General features: G+C 37.4%; 2 protein-coding genes across 4 annotated transcripts in view; both read left to right on the plus strand.

Moving 5' to 3' along the window:
• KIF27 (kinesin family member 27) overlaps positions 1-9,847 on the plus strand; it is a 29,564-nt gene extending 19,717 nt beyond the window's left edge. The window contains exons 13-18 of the mRNA XM_081320294.1: positions 1,850-2,026; positions 3,062-3,277; positions 4,192-4,398; positions 4,897-5,095; positions 6,977-7,141; positions 7,843-9,847. Coding sequence (XP_081176420.1) covers positions 1,850-2,026; positions 3,062-3,277; positions 4,192-4,398; positions 4,897-5,095; positions 6,977-7,141; positions 7,843-8,270 — 1,392 coding nt within the window. The 3' untranslated portion in view covers positions 8,271-9,847. The remainder of the gene's footprint in view (positions 1-1,849; positions 2,027-3,061; positions 3,278-4,191; positions 4,399-4,896; positions 5,096-6,976; positions 7,142-7,842) is intronic.
• A 3,242-nt stretch (positions 9,848-13,089) lies between these two features.
• The window catches only part of GKAP1 (G kinase anchoring protein 1), a 29,481-nt gene continuing 22,081 nt past the window's right edge, over positions 13,090-20,489 (plus strand). Inside the window, exons 1-4 of one of the 3 annotated variants that reach the window (XM_081320301.1) lie at positions 13,090-13,387; positions 15,583-15,849; positions 15,989-16,132; positions 17,236-17,313. In XM_081320301.1, the coding sequence (XP_081176427.1) occupies positions 15,631-15,849; positions 15,989-16,132; positions 17,236-17,313 (441 nt within the window). In that variant the 5' untranslated portion in view covers positions 13,090-13,387; positions 15,583-15,630. Of the gene's footprint in view, positions 13,388-14,094; positions 14,131-15,582; positions 15,850-15,988; positions 16,133-17,235; positions 17,314-20,489 lie in introns of those variants that run through there. The other 2 variants (XM_081320299.1, XM_081320300.1) reach the window with 2 other exon arrangements.

A 20,489-nucleotide genomic window follows, 5' to 3' on the forward strand; every position in this document is an offset into this window, starting at 1 on the left:
ATAACATGGAACCACTAAATGCCTGGAATCTGCAACTCTTTATTTATTATTTAATTTCTGTGACTTATACCTGGATTTTCTCCTCTAAGAAGTATTTTAGGCAGCTAAGTTAAAAGATAAAAATAAAAGGTTAACGTTAATAATGTAATAAAATGATTTAACAATTAAAAGCTTGGCAAAATGTAGTATTGTTACAGCTTTTCTAAACTCTAAAGGGATTGCGGATCTTTTAAACTGAAAGTGATACACTTGAAAAAAAATGCTTCACTGATAAATCAAAGATGATTATGAATTTTTTTTAGGCAAACAAGATCTTAGTTTTACCAGTCAGAAGAGGTTGTGTGAATCATTTATCATGCAATCAATCTTTTCTCATTTACAGGATTGCAGATAATCTTGTTTTCCATTTTAGCCCCTATCCCGTATGACTTCCTTGAACTCTGTTATCTTATGGGGAAATTTTTCTTTTTAACTAAGAACAAAGAATAGTTCAAAAGTTTATTATGATTAATCATACAATAAATTGTTTTTTTAGAAGCAGGTGATGGATTCTTTTTTGTAGATGGACAGACCTCAAACAAAGGAGTTCTGGCTTCTTTGTTTGTAGAGCAGGATTTCTAATACAAAAATAGCATTTATTTTCTGATGCAACTTAGGGTCTATCTTATGTAATATCAGGGCTTAACTGGTCTTGCCCTTAGCCACTCTCACAGCTATGGTGTACAGAAAAACTGAAATTCTTTTCTCCTTAGCTTAAAACACTCTTCAGCCTCCCAGATAACCATTCTCTTGGTTGCCAGCTAGTGTGTTCTAGGCTTTTCAGCCAGGTATCCTTTATAACTGGTCGGAGCTGCTACTAGCATTTAGGCATTTCATTTCTGGGTGAGCGACAAATGTTTGCTTCCAGTACTACCGTAGCAGGTTGCTGGTACAGCCATAGAGCTGTTTCTGCCTCTTTCTTCTACTGTTCTTCTGAAAAAGCTTCTACCTACAGGTAGTCCTCGACTTACAACCACAGTTCAACCCAAAATTTCCATTGCTAAGCAAGTGAATTGTGCCCCGTTTTATGATCTTTCTGCCACAGTTGTTAAGCAAATCACTTCAGTTGTTAAGTGAATCATGCAGTCGTTAAGTGACTCTGGCTTCCCCCATTAACTTTGCTTGTTGGAAGCTGACTGGGAAGGTTACAAATGACCCAGGGACAGTGCAGCTGTCATAAATACATGCCAATTGTCAAAGGCCCAAATTCTGATCACGTGACCAAGGGGATGGTGCAACAATCGTAACTCTGAAAAATGGTCATAAGTCACTTTTTTCAACATTGTTGTAACTTCAAATGGTCACTAAATGAATGGTTGTAAGTCAAGGACTACCTGCACTTGCACTTCCTGCCTCCCTCTGAATGCTGGCTCTGGTCCCTCAGCAGTAGGACAAGCTATGCAACTCCCCATTCCCTCTCTTCAGCACATACCAATGCAACATTGGCTTGTGTTCCTTTTCTGCTCTCTGTGGAATTGTATGTTGCTACAATAGCTTGTATATGTCAGATTTGATTTTATAACTTAAAAGGTGTTTTTTTAGTATATGGGCAAATTATAGTTTTGTGAGGTATTCCATTTGACCTGACTAAATTAAATAGTCCTCTACTATTAATTGTACAGTATGTCCCACTGAGTTGAGTGTGACTTGCTTTTGGTTGATGTGCATAGAATTACACTATAAATGCCAGTTGGAACTTTTAACCCACTGAAAAATAAGCACTGTTTAAACTAGTTTTAGTATTAAAGCTTACTATTAAATTTAGTATAATTGAGGAGCTAAATTTGTGCATCATTTCTGTTCAATGTAGAAATTAGAAGAGAAAAAGAAATGCTTAGATGAAGAATTAGAAAAGATTTTGCATCAGCATCAAGAGTTAGCTGCTTTGGAGGAAGATTTAAAAAGAAGAGAAGCGATTATTTTAAAGAAGGAAACACTGATGCAGGAGAAAAGCCATTTGGAAATTAAAAAACTCAGATCCAGCCAGGTACTTTTTAATACTGCGATATGCTAGGAACTGAAGTTAGAAATTAGCACTCTGCATTTACACTCTGTGTCTTCAGTATAAAAATGTTTTAGCAATTTCAAATTAACTGATTTTTAATGAGAAATATTAGATAGATCTACTGAATGTTTTGTACATTGTTTTGCTGTTTCTCCCATAATAGCCAATACATGTCAAACCAACGTAGAAAATGTATTTTCTTAACACTATTTTCTGTTATCAAAACAGGTGATATATTTTAGTTTTAGTACAAGCATCACTTCTGCCTTTCTTAGATTGGCTTTGCAGTTGCATGCCTACACATTTCTGTTGGCAAAATAGTAAATTAACTTCTTGTTGTGCTACGATGCAAATGGAATTGCTAAGAAAATGTTTTTTTCCAAGATGAATGCTGACACTTTAGGTCAGGGATGTCAAACTGCCAACTCACAGGCCGGACATGTCACAATGAAACCGCGCCCACCCAATTGCCAGAAATGGGGGGAAAGTTCCAATACGTCGTGCAACGTCACGTGACGTCGCGTGTTTGACATCTCTGCTTTAGGTAGTTGGGATTCCATTGACAAGAATTCTCAACTTGTTTCTTCTCCTTCTGCACTTTCCCCCATATCGGTAATGTTAAACTGCTAAGAAACACGCTTCCCTTTCACTTACCTTTTAAATTGAGCAGAAGCTTAGGCATGACATGGTAGATGTTCTTACCAGATGACCAGTTAAATTGAAATCACAAAAAAAGCTAAAGAAAGTATGATGAAGTCATTAGTCATGATTTCAGAGAAACAAAATCTGGCCAAACGCTATCTGCATCTACCCTACATTATATTCATTGTACATAGTATTAGTTTAGCCATGGAGGAATGAAGGTATGCTAAGTTTCTAAAGAGTTTATTTCCAGTAGAATATATTATATGAAGATTTATGCCATGTTAAACGGGATAGTCTTTAAAGTGCCACATCTCTCTTCACAATTATTGTTCTTAAAGGGACTACCGTATATCTTCATTTGTGATTTCATAGGCTCTCAATGAAGATAGTTTGAAATTATCTACCCGTCTAAGTATGTTAGATCAAGAACTTTGTGACAAAAATAAGCAGCTTCAGAGGAGTGCCACTGATGAACAAGGGAAGATTTTTGAAGAGGTTCAGGCTTTGCAAAAAGAAAGGGATCAGCTGTTGAAAAGAAGAAATAGTGTGGATGAGAAATTAAAGAATGGCAGAGTGTTATCACCAGAAGTGAGTCATTATCTATTTGATAACTATTAGCTGCTGTTAATAGAAAAATCCAAATGCAATCAAATTAGTAAGTAAACTGTTAATATGTAGAGCTGGTAAAATATTTTTTTAAAGAATCATAGTATTTTGTTAATTTTTTCAGAAGAAATTGAACAGTGAAAATTACTTCTAGGAAAGATGTCCTTCCATTTTCTGTGTTTGTGTATTTTCTTCTCTGCTTCTAAAAAGCAGTAGCCCCTATAAGTTAAGGGATGTAGTTTTGTTAAATTAAGAAATACAGTTTCATTAAACAAAGAGATAAGGGAAAGTTGTGAAAGATCATGTGATTATAGAACTATGGAGTGCCAAATGGGACTAAAGAGTTAAGGATATTGAGAAAGAGGCAAAACCCCTCACCTTTATTTTTTACTTTCCCTTTCTGGATTATAACTTTTTTAAAAAAGGAAATGTCTACTACTAAAAAAATGGCAAACATCGCAAAAAGCCACAGGAGGAGGAGAATTGGTGAACAATATTTTTAAATAGTGGAATAAATAAATAAAAGAAACATATCTCATTTTGAAATATTTCAGTTTGCATACTTAATTCCATTATAGAGACTTTTTTCAAGCACAATAAATGAGAGATTTGAGAATTGGCTCCTTTTCTATAGATACTTATATACTGTTTCTGCTTTCTTTAAGAAGCACATGATAAACTTGTGAAGAACCCATGAGTTCTTCAAAATAGTTTGAAAGTCACTGTAATAACTGAATGCCATAATTAGACTTTTAACATTTCCTGCAATACATGATATATATGTGATATATGTATTACAGTATGTTCATAATCACAGGAATTATGTGATGAATTATCATTAATAGCCTTCAGATTTATTGTAATACATTTGACATTTCTGCTTTGTTTCTTCTTAGGAAGAGCATGTTTTATTCCAGCTTGAGGAAGGAATTGAAACCTTGGAAGCGGCCATTGCTTATAAGAACGAAAGTATACAAAACCATCAAAACTCAATCAGAGTCTCCTCACAGATTCTCACACAAAGTGAAGCCAGTGTGATGGGAAAGTTGGTATCATTGTCCACAAGTGAACTGCGTGCAATTCTTTTAAAGTATTTTAACAAGGTTTGTCAGAATAGTATTCAGCAATGAAGATTCTGCCTGTTCTTTTTATTGGTTATAAAATGGCCACCTCATGTACATCTGATAATTCATGTACATAGTTGTGTAAAAATACAATTTGTATAAAAATACACAATACAAAAACTGATTTTGGATTTTTGCACTAGACACACGAGAGGATTTTTTTCCAACATTTACATTTTAAAATTCTCTGAATTTAAATTATAATATATATTTTAAAAGTAGTCATTCTGTCTGAGTGCATATATCATAAATTATATAAAAATATTTTGCTTCTAGTAATTATGTGTTATGACTCTGAGAACAGTGAAACCTCTGATGTTGTTATGAATGTATGTTTCATAGCATATTTGAATTAGATGATTTTGTTAACAATTCTGTTCAAGCTTGCAAACTGTTTTTTTTTAATTATTCTAAGCAACAATGCATTAAATTTCTATTCAAACAGACTTGTACAAAGAAAATGCTACTTATTTTTAGGTTGTTCGACTCCGTGAGAGTGAACATAAATTGCAACTGCAGTCTGAAGAACTGAGAATGAGGGCAATGGAACAAGAAAATATAATAAGAGAACTTGAACTGGCACTTGAACATCTCATGCTGCAATATGACAGGCGCCTCACCCTTCAACAGAAAGAACATGAACAAAAGATTCAGTTGATACTACTTCACTGTAAAGGTATTGGATCTTGCGTTTGGATAGATAAAGTGGGAAATAGATCTCATACAACAGGACAAGACCTTTATTAGAACAACTCAAAAGAGAACGAAAATTTGATAGGCCCTAACTGGTCTTATGAATCTGAATTTTTCTGTATGTATCACAGAGTGCTCCTTACAGTATATTTGAAATATCAAAATTAATTTTAAATGTATACTTACCATTTCCATACTCCCATCTAATGCGTGATGTTCATTAGAGCCAATCTGTAAGATTAAATAGTTGAACATTAATATAAAATATAAAATCTTAAATATACTGCCACAGCTTATCCACAAATTACAATTTAAAGCAATAGACCAGACATGTCAAACATAAGGCCCGGGGGCCGGATCTGGCCCACGAAGTGGTTTCATGTGGCCCGCGAAGCCATCCTGGAAACAGTGAGGGAATGGCCCCCACTGCCTTGGCCCTGGCCCAGAAACCCTCCTTCTGCCAGAGACCCTCAGATCTGTCCGACTCCTGCCCAGGCCCCCATAGGCACCCTTGATGCAAATGATGTAGAGCTGGCCATGCTCGCCCAGTAGGCCATACGCACTCTAGCCACGCCCACCCAGTAGGCCACGCCCACCCTGGCCATACCCACCCGGCCCCCTGAGGGCAACCGCAATGCTGATGTGGCCCTCAATGAAATTGAGTTTGACACTCCTGCAATAGACAAAGAGTTATGAGACACTTATTATAATAGCTCATTTTAAAATGTCAGTTGTAATAAACTGAGGTAAACATGCTTTGATTATTCATATTCTTTTAACATATTCCATACACAATTAGCCATAAGAAGTCAAGATTCACTTCTTTCTTTTTCTGTGAACAGAAATTCATTCATTGGATGATAGAACTGATAAAAAGGAGAAAGATACTTGTTCAGAGCTCCATTTCTCCCAGTCTCATGTCAAAGTTATAGGATCAGCATACCTTCGGTAGCAGAGTCAGAATTAAGACTACAGGGGCAAAGGGAAAAAATTTGAAGACCTCCTTTACCAGAGGAACAGGATCTTGGTATCCACAATTTATAGAGGAACATACAGGTAGTCTTTGACTTATAACCACAATTGGGACCGGAGTTTTAATTGCTAAGCAATGTGGTCAACATGTGATTGGACTCAATTTTATGACCATTTCATCTCAGTCATTAAGTGAATCACTTGGTTAAGTGAATAGAAAGTTGTTAAGCAAATCTGGCTTCCCTCATTGACTTTGCTTGTTGGAATGCAGATGGGAAGGTCACAAACTGTGACCATAAGACATTGCAACAGTCAGTTGTTAGGCACCTAAATTGTGATCAGTGACTATGGGGGAGATGTGATGGTCATAACTTTGAGAATGGGTCGTAAGTCACTTTTTTTAGCACCATAGTAACTTTGAAGCATCATTAAATGAATGGTTTTAAGTCAAGGACTATCTGTATCTGGGCACAATATCCTCAGGTTCATCAAGAAGTGCCTCTTCCCACTTGATCTCATTATTGTTTAAAGAAGTAATTTTCAAACTTGTTAATGGCTGGCTTTCTGTCAGTAAATTGTTACTTTATGATAGGTGCAATTTTCTGCTTTCTTAAAACATTAATGACTATACATTTTCTAATTCTCACCAGTGAACTACTTTTTGTTAAGTGCTTTAATTACGGTATGTTTTGTTTTCTTATTCATGGTTATTCATTTTTTTCATGGTTATTCATTTTTTCTGAGTCCAAAATCATAGGGGTTCTTTTAAATATTTAAATACATACAGTATATTATTTTTTGCAAAGTTGGAGACAAGATGTGAAATAAACTTGTAACTTTGTTCATCGTAACAAAATGGAACATAGTAAAACAAATTTCTGTCTTTTTTTAGACCAAGAAAGTGAAAATACTACAGAAACTATTAAAGCCTATGAAGCTAAAGTCCAGCAGTTGGAACGAGATTTGTTTTTTTATAAGAAAACCAGCCGAGAGTTAAAGAAGAAATTAAAGGATCCTGTTGGGGAATCAACGTATCACTCTCTAAAACAAACTAAATGTATGAATATGAGAGCTAAAATCCTAACATAGCTAAAACTTAGCAATACTTCACATTAAGAGAAATGTTTCCATAAAGATCTATCAATCTATTATCTACCTATTATCTATTGATCCATCTAACCATTTATCAAATTTAAGTACCATCTATTTCATTCTGAGTGGGATTAGACTGCAATGTTATATTTGTAGATACAGACATTTGTTTCATTTATAATAAATATACTGTATGCTTCCTTTTAAGGCAAAAGTTAAATTTTAGTTTTCAGGTAACAATCCAAGATTTCATATAAGATTTTTAATTTTTGCAAACGCAGTCTGGTTTTGATTTTAAATTCCCACTGAGTGTGCTTTTGAAAGACATAGAGGTACTGGCAGCATAGCAGGGACAATATTTGAAAACTGAATGTTGTCTGACTCCCTCTGACACGCATACACACACAAACAAACACATAATGAACACATTCCATTTCCACTAATGAAAGCTTCAGCTTTAGAAAGGTTTAGAGTCCTTTCCATAAATGAAAGGGTAATGCAAGATCCAAATGACCATATTCTTCTTTATTAACATTTAATTGCACAATAAGGTTATTTTACAATAAGAGTGAATAGTTGAATCAACTAAAATTTGTAACCTTAACAAACTGTAATATTTACCTTTAAGCATGCAAGTTAATTGTTGCTTTGAATATTCCATTTTAGGTTATGCTTCTAACGATGGGATGCTAAATCAAGAAGAAACAAGTATTTCTTTAGAAGAAAACGGACAGGGACTCCAAACTGTAGGGAAATCAAAAGAAATAAACTGCGCTGTAGGTGATACAGGAACACAGCGGACTTCACCCGAGACACTTGAAGAGGAAGCTATAGAAGCAGTACTCTCTACCTCTAATAATCGTGAGGAGTCAACAGGGAAAGTACATTTAACAAAATCTCATTCACAAGCATTTAGTCACTCACAGACAGGCAACCCAGTGACCCAATTTCAAGGACTAACTCCAGTAAAAATTTCCCGTAAAGAATTACGCCATATCCCAGCTTCTGAGCTTTCATCAAGACGAGCTACTATAAATTGTGTTGCTGCAGATTCCATTGAAATGCCTAGAAAATCTCATGACTATACTATGTAATTCAGATGACAATTCAGAAAGTAATTTTGCAATTTCTTATTTTTCCACATTATTTCAGGAAGTTATGATGTTTGTATAAATTATTGTTAGCAGTTATTCTTCACCTTGGTCTTTCATTTTGCTTTAAAGAAACCTAATTCCTTTTTGGCATTGGTATGGTAGTATATAGAGGGGAACAATAATTTTGTCTTTAAAGAATCTTTTTACTTACATTTTTATTAATACATTTCTTTATTCTTTTAGTACTGTGCAGCATTACACTGTTCTGCATAATATGGAGAATTAGTTCACACAATCCTGGTAGCATACTAATGAGAACAAAGAAAGCATAAATAACAAAGTATTCAATACTTTCCATGATTATGAAAAAAAGCCCCATGGTGCAGAAAGGGCTATCATTTTATATGTAATTGATAATTGTTAGATAAATCAATTGCCCTGATAACCCTATAGATAAGGACAGCATACAATGAAATAGAAATATCCTTTAAAAACTATTTTTCTAAGATATTAAGTAGTTAAAGGAAAAAATGAAAATCCCTCATTGCTAAAACTTACATTTAAAATAAATACATGCTTACATCTTAAATGCAAACATTTTCCAGGTAAGTGTTTTTATTCCTGCAATCAACATTAAATCTATTTCAGCGATTCTTTATACAAACAGGGAAGAACTCGGTCAATTGAATTTAAGCGTAATAAAAATTATTTTGCTATGTCAGAGAATATCTGTACATCCCAGTGTTTAACCCTACATGAAGTTAAACCTACTAATTAAAATAAAGCCAGAGACTCTTACAAACCCTTTCAAAATATTTGGATCCTGAGTCACTCTTCTAGGAATAGAAGTTACGCCCATCCAATAAAAGCTCCTGCTGGTGAAAAGGGCAGAGGTAAATGTTGATTTCCTTTTATCTCTGGAGACTCTATAGATTTTCAGAAATCTCTACCAAGCACTATATTTGTCTGTGTATGGTACATTTGTGTATAAGTAGTTTCACAAGCAGAAATACAGATTATCTCTGAAATGTAATTTTAGAAGCATTAAATAGTATTTTAAAGTTGAAATCATCTGAAAAATGTAGTTGCTTGACTGGTTCAATTCAGAGCATGTGGGGATGGTGTTTGGGTAAGGCTTCGAGACTGCTTTGGCTTCTATCAGCAGTAGTGTTTAAGCTTGGGAATTTCTAGGCTATTATTTTATCCAAACTGAGCTTTAGCCTTCAGAAACCAAAATTATAAGCAGACTTATTAAGAGAGGAACACCCGAAGACATCTCCTTGAATAAAAAGTTAAGAAATGACGGATAGCAATTCTGTGTTTTAGTTATTTCCACACAAAAAAGAAAGTAAAAATGTTAAGAATACAATGCACCATTATATTTGCTCAAACCAGATCAATGTATTAGAATTGAGTTGAAATAACTTGATAGTGGTGATATTTTTTAGCTGTGTTTCTCCTATTTATTTTATTTTGTTGATTATTTTTGCATATGATCTGAGATTGAAATCTTTTAAAGTTAGTGATACATTTTATATTTAGAAACTTGTAAACCCGAATACTTTGTTAAATGTGAGGTTGTAATGTTTCCTTTATTCAACAACACTGGAATAAGTAATGACTGAATGAGAAATACTATGTGGCCAGAATTTTATGGGAAAAGCTATATATAGCCACTATTTTCATTGCTTTTCTTGATAAACACACACAAACACACATACACCATGCTTTGGTTCTTACCAATGGAAAACTAGCCAATAACATCTTGGCCCAGATCAATATAATTGTCAAGAGTTTTAAATAAGTATAAGGGTAATATTTTCCAGGCATCAGTTTTATTTACTAAAAGCAGTATGTACACTGGCACCTAGAAACTGCAGCGATATTGCTTTTTAACCTGTTTCCTATTCTAATGACCTGTCTGCAGATGGATCCTATCCATATTTATCGGAGAAGCTCACTGAACTCAATGGTGATTCCCAAGTAAAAATAAGCATGGTTTCAGTCTTAATATTTTAAGAAGTGAGAAAAAAAATCAATTACCTTAGCAATAGGAATTATTTTGTGTGCAGTGGCAAGATCTAGACTCACTTTTCATTAGATTCATTTTGGGAACTGAAGTCCACAGGTTTTAAAGTTGCCACGGTTGGACACTCCTGCCTTAAGGTGTATCAGATTCATGCCCTGATCTCTTTTTATATTCTGCTATCATTGAGCTGACAGGAGGTCATCTGTCAGTTTGGAATCCAGTATCATCAATACACCATTGATACTAATTCATATCTCAATTCTGGACTGCAAGTGAAGCTATCAATGTACTTACCTAATGACTCTAGAGGTTGTTCGGGTCTAGATGGGCAGAACAGATTTCAGCTCAGGTACTGACAAGACTTGAGTGGATGTAGCTGTCTGCCTGACCTCCAGACTTGAGTACGTTTCCATAGTTGGCTTTGGATGGGGTTGCAGTTCCCTATTCTAGACTGGTGAACACCTTGGGGGTCCTTCTGTACTCATAGTCACTTCTCAAAAAGCAGGTGGCAGTTATGGTGAGGAAGGTCTTTCCACAGGTTCATCTTCTGCACCAGTGGCAGCTCTTCAACTGGGAGGCTTTTCAGGTATTCATGCCCTGGTCACCTATGACTGGACTATTGTAATGCATTCTAATTTAAGATGCTCTTGAAGACCTTGCAAAAACTACATCTGGTATAAAATGTATTTATCATCAAACAAATATATATATTTATTTTATTTATTTAATTAATTAAATTTCTATACCGCCCTATTCCCGAAGGACTCAGGGCAGTTTACAGGGCAGCATAAAATACAATATAAAAATAATATAGAATTAAAATACATTAAATTAATTAAGCCCAATTAAACAACATTTAAAAAAGCTAAAACCCCTTCAGTCCAGGCCTGATACATCGAAAAACCAGTTTTTCAGGTCCCGGCGAAACGAACGCAGATCGGGGGCGGTCCTAAGTTCCACGGGTAAATCATTCCAGAGGGCAGGCGCGCCCACAGAGAACGCTCTTCCCCTAGGAATAACCCGCCGGCATTCCCTAACCGGCGGTATCCTGAGAAGGCCCTCCCTGTGGGAGTGCACGGGATGAAGGGAGCTTGATGCCGGCATATATCCACCCAACTCACACACAGTGACTCTAGGTGGTGTACAACATTTAAAGTTCATGCTTAAAAATTCACAGTTTTAACTCCTCAATCCCCACCATACTGCAATGCAGTTGCATGCACAGTATTGGGTGCCTCATGGTATGCCCATGTGCCACCATTATTGCGGGAGCTGCATTACAGTAGTTGGCAGTTGGCTTCCAGGTGCAATTCAAAGTGCTAGTCCTAACCTATAAAGAACTTTACCACGCAGAACCAGGTTATTTGAAGGACCACCTGTCTCTAACTGTTGTTGCCACCAGATACATTAGGGCAGACATGTCAAACACAAGGCCCGGGGGCCAGATCTGGCCCGCGAAGTGGTTTCATGTGGCCCGCGAAACCATCCTGGAAACAGTGAGGGAATGGCCCCCACTGCCCTGGCCCTGAGACCCTCCTTCTGCCAGAGACCCTCAGATCTGTCCCACTCCTGCCCAGGCCCCCATAGGCACCCTTGATGTAGAGCTGGCCACGCCCACCCAGGCCATACGCACTCTAGCCACGCGCACCCTGGCCATACCCACCCAGCCCCCTGAAGGCAACCGCAATGCTGATGCAGCCCTCAATGAAATTGAGTTTAATTAGGGCATAATGAAATGTCTATGGAGATTTTCAGTCATCCAGGTCATGGTTGTCCCAAAGGTGCTTTTTCAGGAGGCAACTTGACTTTCTTGTTTTTCTTTGAAGACATTTCCCTTCTCATCCAAGAAGCTTTTTCAGCTCTGACTGAAGTGAGTATCCACCAGACCTTCTCAATTAAACACTACTACTTGGCAGGACCAAGAAAGCCTGCCTTCTCCATCAGGGCTCCTTCCCTCTGGCACAACTTCCCCCAGAGATAAGGAGGGCGCCCTCTCTCCTAGACTTCTGACCCGGTTTTGGTTTCCGATCTTGGGTTGATGTGTTTGTGGTTTGCTTTATTTGAGTCTAAGCTGTATGTTTCTAACTGCTTTTCTTTTGTATGCCTCCATCAGTCTATGGGAGTGAGCCAAGTAATTTAAACACGTGTGCACAATGAGGTTCCCTAAATTGATGCTACGCTACAAACAAGAGCGGTATTAACTCAGCTTGCAGAAGGTTCCTACAGAATTGGATTTTTATTATTATTTTTCTATGAACTATTTCACTGATGCATTTCATGTAAAGCTACGAAATAAAAAAGCGACAGATTATAACGGTGCTGTACATTTCCCAGCAGCAAACATCTTGATGGGCTTGAAGTCATTTACCTCCAGGACTGCCATCTCCCCCCCACCAGTATACACAGCACCCCGCGGGCCAATTAGGCACATGGAGCAATCAGACCGGCCGAGTCACCCCGGCCGGTAACCCGGACCGAGGTGAGCAACGCAAGACTTCAGCTGCTCGGCGTGACCATCCGAAGAACTTGGAAGTATTCCCGTCCTTTCCTTGTTCCAGTTTTCTCACCTGCTTTTGTTATACGCGTAGATGTGGATTTGGGACCCAAAGCCCAAGAGACACGGATTGCCTCGGGCAGCGTTGCCTCTCGCCCATCCATCCCGCTTTCTCACTTCGTCCCGCCAGCCGCCACAAATCCAGCGGCGGGGGGTCTCCTCGTGGTCCCGCTACGTCACAAGCGGGCTTGGTTGCGCATGCGTCAGCTGCCCTCTGCGTTACTCTACCAGCCGGGCGACTCGAGACGTAAACAAAACTCGGCGAGCGAGCGCTCGAGCGAAGCACGGCCGCGCGCGCCCGCCTGCAAAAGCCCTCTCGCTTCTCCTCCGCTTTCGCGCGCCCCCTTTGCCCGTTCCTGCTGCCGCCGCCGCCGCCGCCGCCGCCGCCCGCCGTCTCCGCCAGCTCTCTGGCGCCCACAACGTCCGAGCCGTTTTTCCCGACGCCGGCAACTGCCCGCTTAGCCTGCAAGGGAAGCCCGCCACCGTCGCCCCGTCTGTTTCACCCGAGAGCGGCTTTGGGGATCGGAAAGGCGGGTGAGGAGGGCTCTTCTCGCCTTTACCGCTTCTAGGTGGATGGAGTCCCTCGAAAAGAGCCGAAAAAAAGCAAGAGATGCCTGCGCCGCGTCCCCCGCCCTCCTCCGCGCCGGTCTCGGGGAAGGGGAGGCGAAAGGTTGGGCTGGCGCAGATCCCGGCGTGGGGGGGGGGGGAGGCGAGGACGCCCAGGGCTCGCCGGTGTAGCTGTATAGGTCGGCCTGGTTCTGGTCTTGGGAATGACCGCGGTCCTGGAGCAAACGAGCCCCGCTAATTCAGAAGGAAAAGCGTCGCCTTTTACTTTCCCAACTCAGATTGAAACCGAGCCAAAGGCTCGCTCGAAAGGTAGCAATACAGAAGCCACAGCTGATTACTAGCAAAACTCCCGGGGCTAAAGCTTGACGATAGGCAGGCCATCTTCCCGAAGACAGGAGGGCGCGGGGGGGGGGGGGAAGAGAGAAAAGGCCCAAATTTGTTGATTTGACCAAGCGGGAGCTTTCAGAAGTATTACTTGGGAGTAAATGCTGAGGGCATTCGTTTGGGGCACTTCACCTTTATTTTTATGGAAGGGGAAAAGGATGGTCTTGTCTCCACTTTGCGCCTAATCATTTCCCCAAATGTTTGCCTTTAGACTTTTATTAAATTATCTCGTTCCTTACCTAGGTGTGAAATGGGTTTAAAATCAGCGATGATGTCAGTGGTTAGAAGAGCTTTCGCTTCAAATTACGAAAACCCATCTGCTTGCGGTACAGTAGCTAGGAGTATAAAATTCGTTTTTGTTCCCTATTGCCTCAAAGGAAGAAAGAGGAGAGGCACGAGTAATGGGGCATCCAATTTCATGATGGTATAATTTTCTGCTGACCAAGAATAGGCTGATAGCTCTTACAGCACAAGTTCAAGTATTATTTTGAACTCTATGCCCTCCTGTCTAAATAGTAAATATCCGCTCAAAGCTTTTGGTGAAGACAAAGTTTTCTTTCCAATGCAGTAACAAAAGGATTGTTTTAATTGGATACTTCCTACGAATAATATAACATACCCTGTTATATAATTTTAAAAAGGATTTTAGCTTTGGTGGGCTATTTGAACAATAAAATACATCCTGAGACAAAAAAATAACACCTGCTTTGAGCCATAAATATAAACTAGCTTATTAAACGGCAGCATCTAAAAAAAATAGGGGAATATCATCCTTGTTACTTGTTTTCACCAGAAAGTAGAGAAATCATCTATATCTTATTTATATTTTTATAAAACAATACAGAACTTCTCTTAGATTCAGATACCGAAAATTTAGTGTAAACCATATTTTTATTAGATATTTCTGTGATTGCCAGACTAATTATATATCTTTCTAATTTAAATCCTTAAAACATCAACATAATATTTCCAGATAACTCTGTTAAAATCATTCTGTATTCTTATGCAAGTCACTGGAAATAATCCACAAAGACTCTTTTACAGTTCTCACTAAGAAAAAAGTGGCAGCAGCTACTCTCCCAGTTCATCATCTAAATGAGTGGCAGGTTTGGAGAAGTAGCATTGCTATGTTTGCATTAGGGCTTAATATTTAAAGAAGAGAGGGCTGTATATACTGTCTCGAGTTCCTAACCATAAAAAGTAAAAAAAATGCCAGGAAATATACATCACTTCATGAATCTTTGCTTTATATTTCCCAAGAATTATTTTGAGGTTTCATTTTGACTTTTAAGTATTTTTATTTTGATTTTATGTGTTTTTTTTTCTTAGAAAAATTCCTACCATTTAGACAAGCTTCCTACAATTGTTTTTTGAAAAAAAAAACTACTACTGGTCATATTAATTATAAAAATATTTGCAGTTAGGAAAAGAATTTTTTCCCCAAACTTGACAGCTGTAAAATTTGGGGACTTCAACTTGCAGAATTTCTCAGTCAGCATCCTGAAAATTTTAGGAGTTGAAGTTCCCACATCTTAGAGTTGCCAAATTTGAAAAACACTGATTTAGAACCTTTCAGGATAACAGTTGTAGTAGGTAATACAGCTACCCTTATTGAAAAATTATTATTTTCCTGTATATGGGGCAAGTTAAGATTGAAATGTACTGTTATGGTTTTTGATTGTGCTTTCTATGCCTGGTCAAACTAGATATGATTGTCATTCCATTTATGCTGAGCTATAGGGAGTCCATAATTTCCTATTATATTCTTGTTGTTCCAGGAAATACTGTGATTTGGAGGTCTGCTTTCAGACGCTTGCAGAACTAGAATGGCTTCCGCTGTAATTAGTTCAGTCCCTACGACTGCATCTAGATTTGCTCTTTTGCAAGTTGATAGTGGCAGTGGCTCTGATTCAGAATCTGGAAAGGGAAGAAGTAATCAGAGTGGTGGAAAGACTCACACTGCAGGCAACAAGTCAACTATAAATGAAAAGAAAAAGGAAAAGAGGAGGAAAAAGAAGGAGCAGCAGCAGAGTGAAGCAAATGAGGTTAAGTGTGGGTTAAATTGGAAAAAAACCCTAAATGACCTTAATAAGAGAAATAAATCACCATACAGTTAAACTGTGAAAATGGTTTCAGCGAATCATTCTTTCATATCTGAAAATAGTTCATTCTTTTTTTTTTTAGCTCAGAAATCTTGCTTTTAAAAAAATTCCTCCAAAAGCTTCCCATGGAGCCTGCTTCTCTCTGCACGAGCAAGTTATCAACCATACAGGGAGGAAAGACTCCCAGGAAGAGGATTGGCAACAGTGGAGACAACGAGATGAACAGGTACTTCAGTATTTTATTTTTCAGTATATTACTGTCAAATACTAGCATTCCCTCCTTCGTTATTTCCCCATAGCTACAACTTTAAGCAGTTTGGGCTCAAGTGAGAGTAACCAAAGTTACCTTGTGTGGTTCTGTGACTGAACGTAGACTTGGAACTCATGGCTCTCCAATGCCAAGCTAGCATTATAATCACTATTTAATATTGGCTCTTACTTGTGCTTCTTAGATCTTCTGGCAAGCAAGTGGATATAAAACTGAAGCTTAAGGTTTGGATATACCTGAAATTAAGCCCTATGAATATAATTCTGAGGATGCATGCATAGAATTAGGATGCAATTGACTGCAGTCTTGAGCAAATTTATTTAGAGTAGAGATCCCCAAACCTTTCAGCTCATCAACCTCTTTATTCAGTTTAAGGTTGTTTATCAACCCCCAAACATTAATTATATGAAAAACTAGTTTGATATTATAAATAACAACCCCAACTATAATAGATAATACCTTTATAAAAATAATATTTGAAATATGAAAAGTAAAGGATTTACCATACCATTTTTGCTGTAACTTGATATCATTAATGGGAAGGATGACCATCAAAATGGACACTGATATTGGAGATTGGTGAATTTTAGTCATAAATCACCACACTTCCAAGTTCAATCTGTTCCTATTGTTCCCCATTTATTGACCTCCTTTTGACCCTCAACTATATCACTTTTGAGAACCCTGATTTACAGCAAAGTCTTCCTTAATTCAGAATTTGTGTCACTGGGTTTTTGAATTTGGAAGGGTTCAACATCAATAACTGTAACACAATTGCCTTTAATATTCTCTACAAAATCTTACTAAAGATGTCGATGAGAAAAATATTTTGTAGATCCAGCATACATGGTATTTATACACATGCTGCTATGTATATTTACTTCACAGAAGCAAGATTTTACCAATTTTATCCTGGTCTTGACTTAATTTCACTTAAGGAATACAGTAAAGGACAGTGAAAAATAGTCTGAGTTCACTTCATCAAAGAATAGTTTTAAATTAAAGTGTATGTATATTAAATGTTTTCTAACAACATTTGCTTTTTTGCCTTGTTTTATCAGCTGACTTCTGAAATGTTTGAAGCAGACCTTGAAAAAGCTTTACTTTTAAGCAAACTGGAATATGAAGAACACAGAAAGGTATTTCTTACTTTCATTAAAATTAAAGCATAACAAACATCCACTCCAGATCCTGGATCTACCATAATATCAATTATTTTCTTAATGTGCAAAAGTTTTGAGGGGCTTAAAAATATTTAAATATTGGGTTAGGAAAGAAAGCCTCAGTTCATTATATCATTTACTTAAAATGTGTTCCCAAATCTTGTCTGAACAACAAAAAATAAGAACAAGAGATATGACTTTGTCTTCCACTAAAAAAAGGAAACATTTTTAAATTTCTTCCTTCATAAAAGTAGTCATCAAATTACGACCACTCGTTCAGTGACCATTTAGAATTACAAGGGTGTCGAACTAGGGTGGACTTTCGATTTTCCTCGCAGAGCCCCTGCAGTCAAGATTGTAATACAAGCAACTGGCTTGTACTTAAAACAGTTTCAGGGTTCTGTGGTCATCCTTTCCTGCTGGCTTCCCTCAAAATCAATGGGGGAACCGACAGGAGGATCACAGGTCACTCCCACTCTTGCCTCTTGTTCGCTTGCCTACTTGTTTTGTTCTGTAAGGTCCATCTGCTCACATTTCATAGTGCCTGCCCACAGCACCTGCCTGCCTGTGGCACACACTAATAGCTCTCACCTGCGCAGCTTGCTTGCCTGGGACACCCATCTCTTCTCATGCCATGGTCAAGTGAGTTCCTTGTTTAACAAGCAATACAGTCCTGGGGTTACAACAGCAACCTGCACTGCCGGGATTGCCACCACTAAGCAATGTGATCATGTGTTGTTCACAACCACATCCTGTAACAGTGGAAATTGCAGTCCCAATTGCCAGTGAGTCCAGTCCTAAAGATTACCAGTACATACATGTATAGGTTTTATATGATTCAACATGAGTTGATTAAATAAACTGGCTTACTAATCTAACCTCAATGTTGTTTTTAAACATCCATTGAGAAAAATTATGTGTAAGTATATAAAAATATCAGAAGAGAAGGAATCATTAATCTTTTGTCATAGCTTATATTAAAATATGGTGTTATAAAATTGAAAATTAATTATAAAATGCCTGAATCAATTACTAAGATATTAATCTAAATTATATAATTTCAATTTAAACAAAGTGTATGCTAAACAGATTTATCAGTAAACTGAGCATTTTATCATTTCATGTGAAAAATACTAATCAAATCATAGAACCGTAAAGTAGAATTAACATATTAGCCAGCTGTGTATTAGAATACCTACAGTCTTCACATTTCAGTTTTGTTCTAATTATTAGAATTAATAAACTAAGAAATGATAGCTTTCTGTTACATGCAATCTGGGATTCTGCTTGGTTCTCCAAAAAAATAAATAAATAATCAGTATCTGTAAACAACAAACTCTGCCTTGTCTGGAAACAACAAACTACATTTTTTGTTTAGGGCAGGGGAAAAATGAATAAAATATACACAACAATGTGAAACTTGTTCCTGAAAACTAGTGATACTGCCTTTCTGTTATAAATGTATTCAGCCCTTTCTGATTTATTCCAATAGCAGGGTACTTGTAGAAAATACAATTACCTATCAATTTCTAATGTCCCATGTAAGAGAACGTAATCTATAAAAGAGTGTTTTTTCAGTATGGTAATGAAATTAGAGTAACAAAATGTAATTAGATCTTCTCTAATTTTAGATCACAGTTCAAAATATGGGTGGCAGGTATTCCATTATATATAACTGATTTTGTAAAAATAAATCATAAGCAGTCTTTGTAATAATATTGTAGTAAGATTGTCTTCTGTTTTAGTAGGAAAAGTATTGCCGGCATAATAGTAGAAATACTTAAATCTACCTACCTACCTACCCCTCTCCTGTTAAAAAGAATCTCCATTTTTAAAAATGTTCCTATAAACATTTTTGCTAAGAACTCAGTGTAAGCAATGAGGAATGAATTGGGTCTTGAGTTTAAAATAGTATGATAGATCTTCCAAGGAGGAAGTCAAAACATGTAATTCTCCTGCACATATTTTAGGCATTCAAACAGGAATTTCCAATCACAGGGGCTAGGATTGGTGATAAGTTCCAAGTCAGGACAATGAAAAAGGAAGCAAAACCTATGTGCTTTTTGATTGTTCCTTCAATAAAGAGTCACTGCTGTTTGCTGTGATGCAGAAGAAGGTCCAGATGGCTCAGTGACCAGTTAGTGTGGCTCTGCTGAGTTAGTGATAAATGTACTTAGGATACTGATAAACATACTCAGAATACTAACTGAATCTTATTTGGAAATAGATAAGGTTTGAAAGAGAGGATTTGCTCAGGAAATATTTTCGAGCAGCAGCTTTGCCCTTTTTGATTTGAGATAAGGGATTCTTCCACTTTGGGCCATAAGACTGGATAAACCACCTACCATTAAGGAGCTGATAAAGGAAGAAGATTAAAAAACACTAAGCCCTAACTGATCACAATTAAACTTGCAAATATAAAGAGGCTCTTACAGCAAAATAAGATATTTTCTAAACTTATTAAATTGCTGCATAACTGATCCAGTAGTCAGTTAGCCCAACAGTCTCTTGTCTGAGGTTCCTTTGGTTTTCTCTCCAAATTCTGTTATATTTACAATAGATAACAGAATGGAAAAAAATTCTAAATGCTTTCTGATGAGGAGATTTCCTTTTGGAAGATGTAGAGTCATCTGAGATGCAATTTCAGCTTCCAATAGAAATTTGTTTCCCAGAAAAGAATTCTCTGCAAGAGTTTACAGCATTCAGTAACTATATATACATTATCCAAGTGGTGAAAAGACACTACAAGGGACAGTAGGAGAAGTACAGTTTTTTAGAAATCAATTCTTAGGTCCTCATCTTCCTCCTCTTATAGTCAGTAGAGTAAGCCTCTCTTGATCAAATTACCCTCTACCAGGCTAAGAAACTCCATAGATTTCCATTAGGATATAACCTAATAGCTATAGATTGCGATCAAATTGTCTACGGGAGTAGCTATGATGGGTTCTGATACCATGGGATTCAAGGATAAAAATGAGGCCATGAGGAATTCTGATGACGAGAAGCTTTGTCCTCAAATCCTGTAAGCTTCAGTCTTAGTTATTAAGTCAACAACTATAATACCTTTTTCTTTTCAGAGAAGGAACTGCTTTCTTACAGCAGAGGAGACATTCATGACTGGGTTCTCTTCCTACATACTCCAGAACAGAGGT

Source organism: Vipera berus (assembly GCF_964194415.1).
Source record: "Vipera berus genome assembly, chromosome: 2".
NCBI lineage: Eukaryota > Metazoa > Chordata > Lepidosauria > Squamata > Viperidae > Vipera > Vipera berus.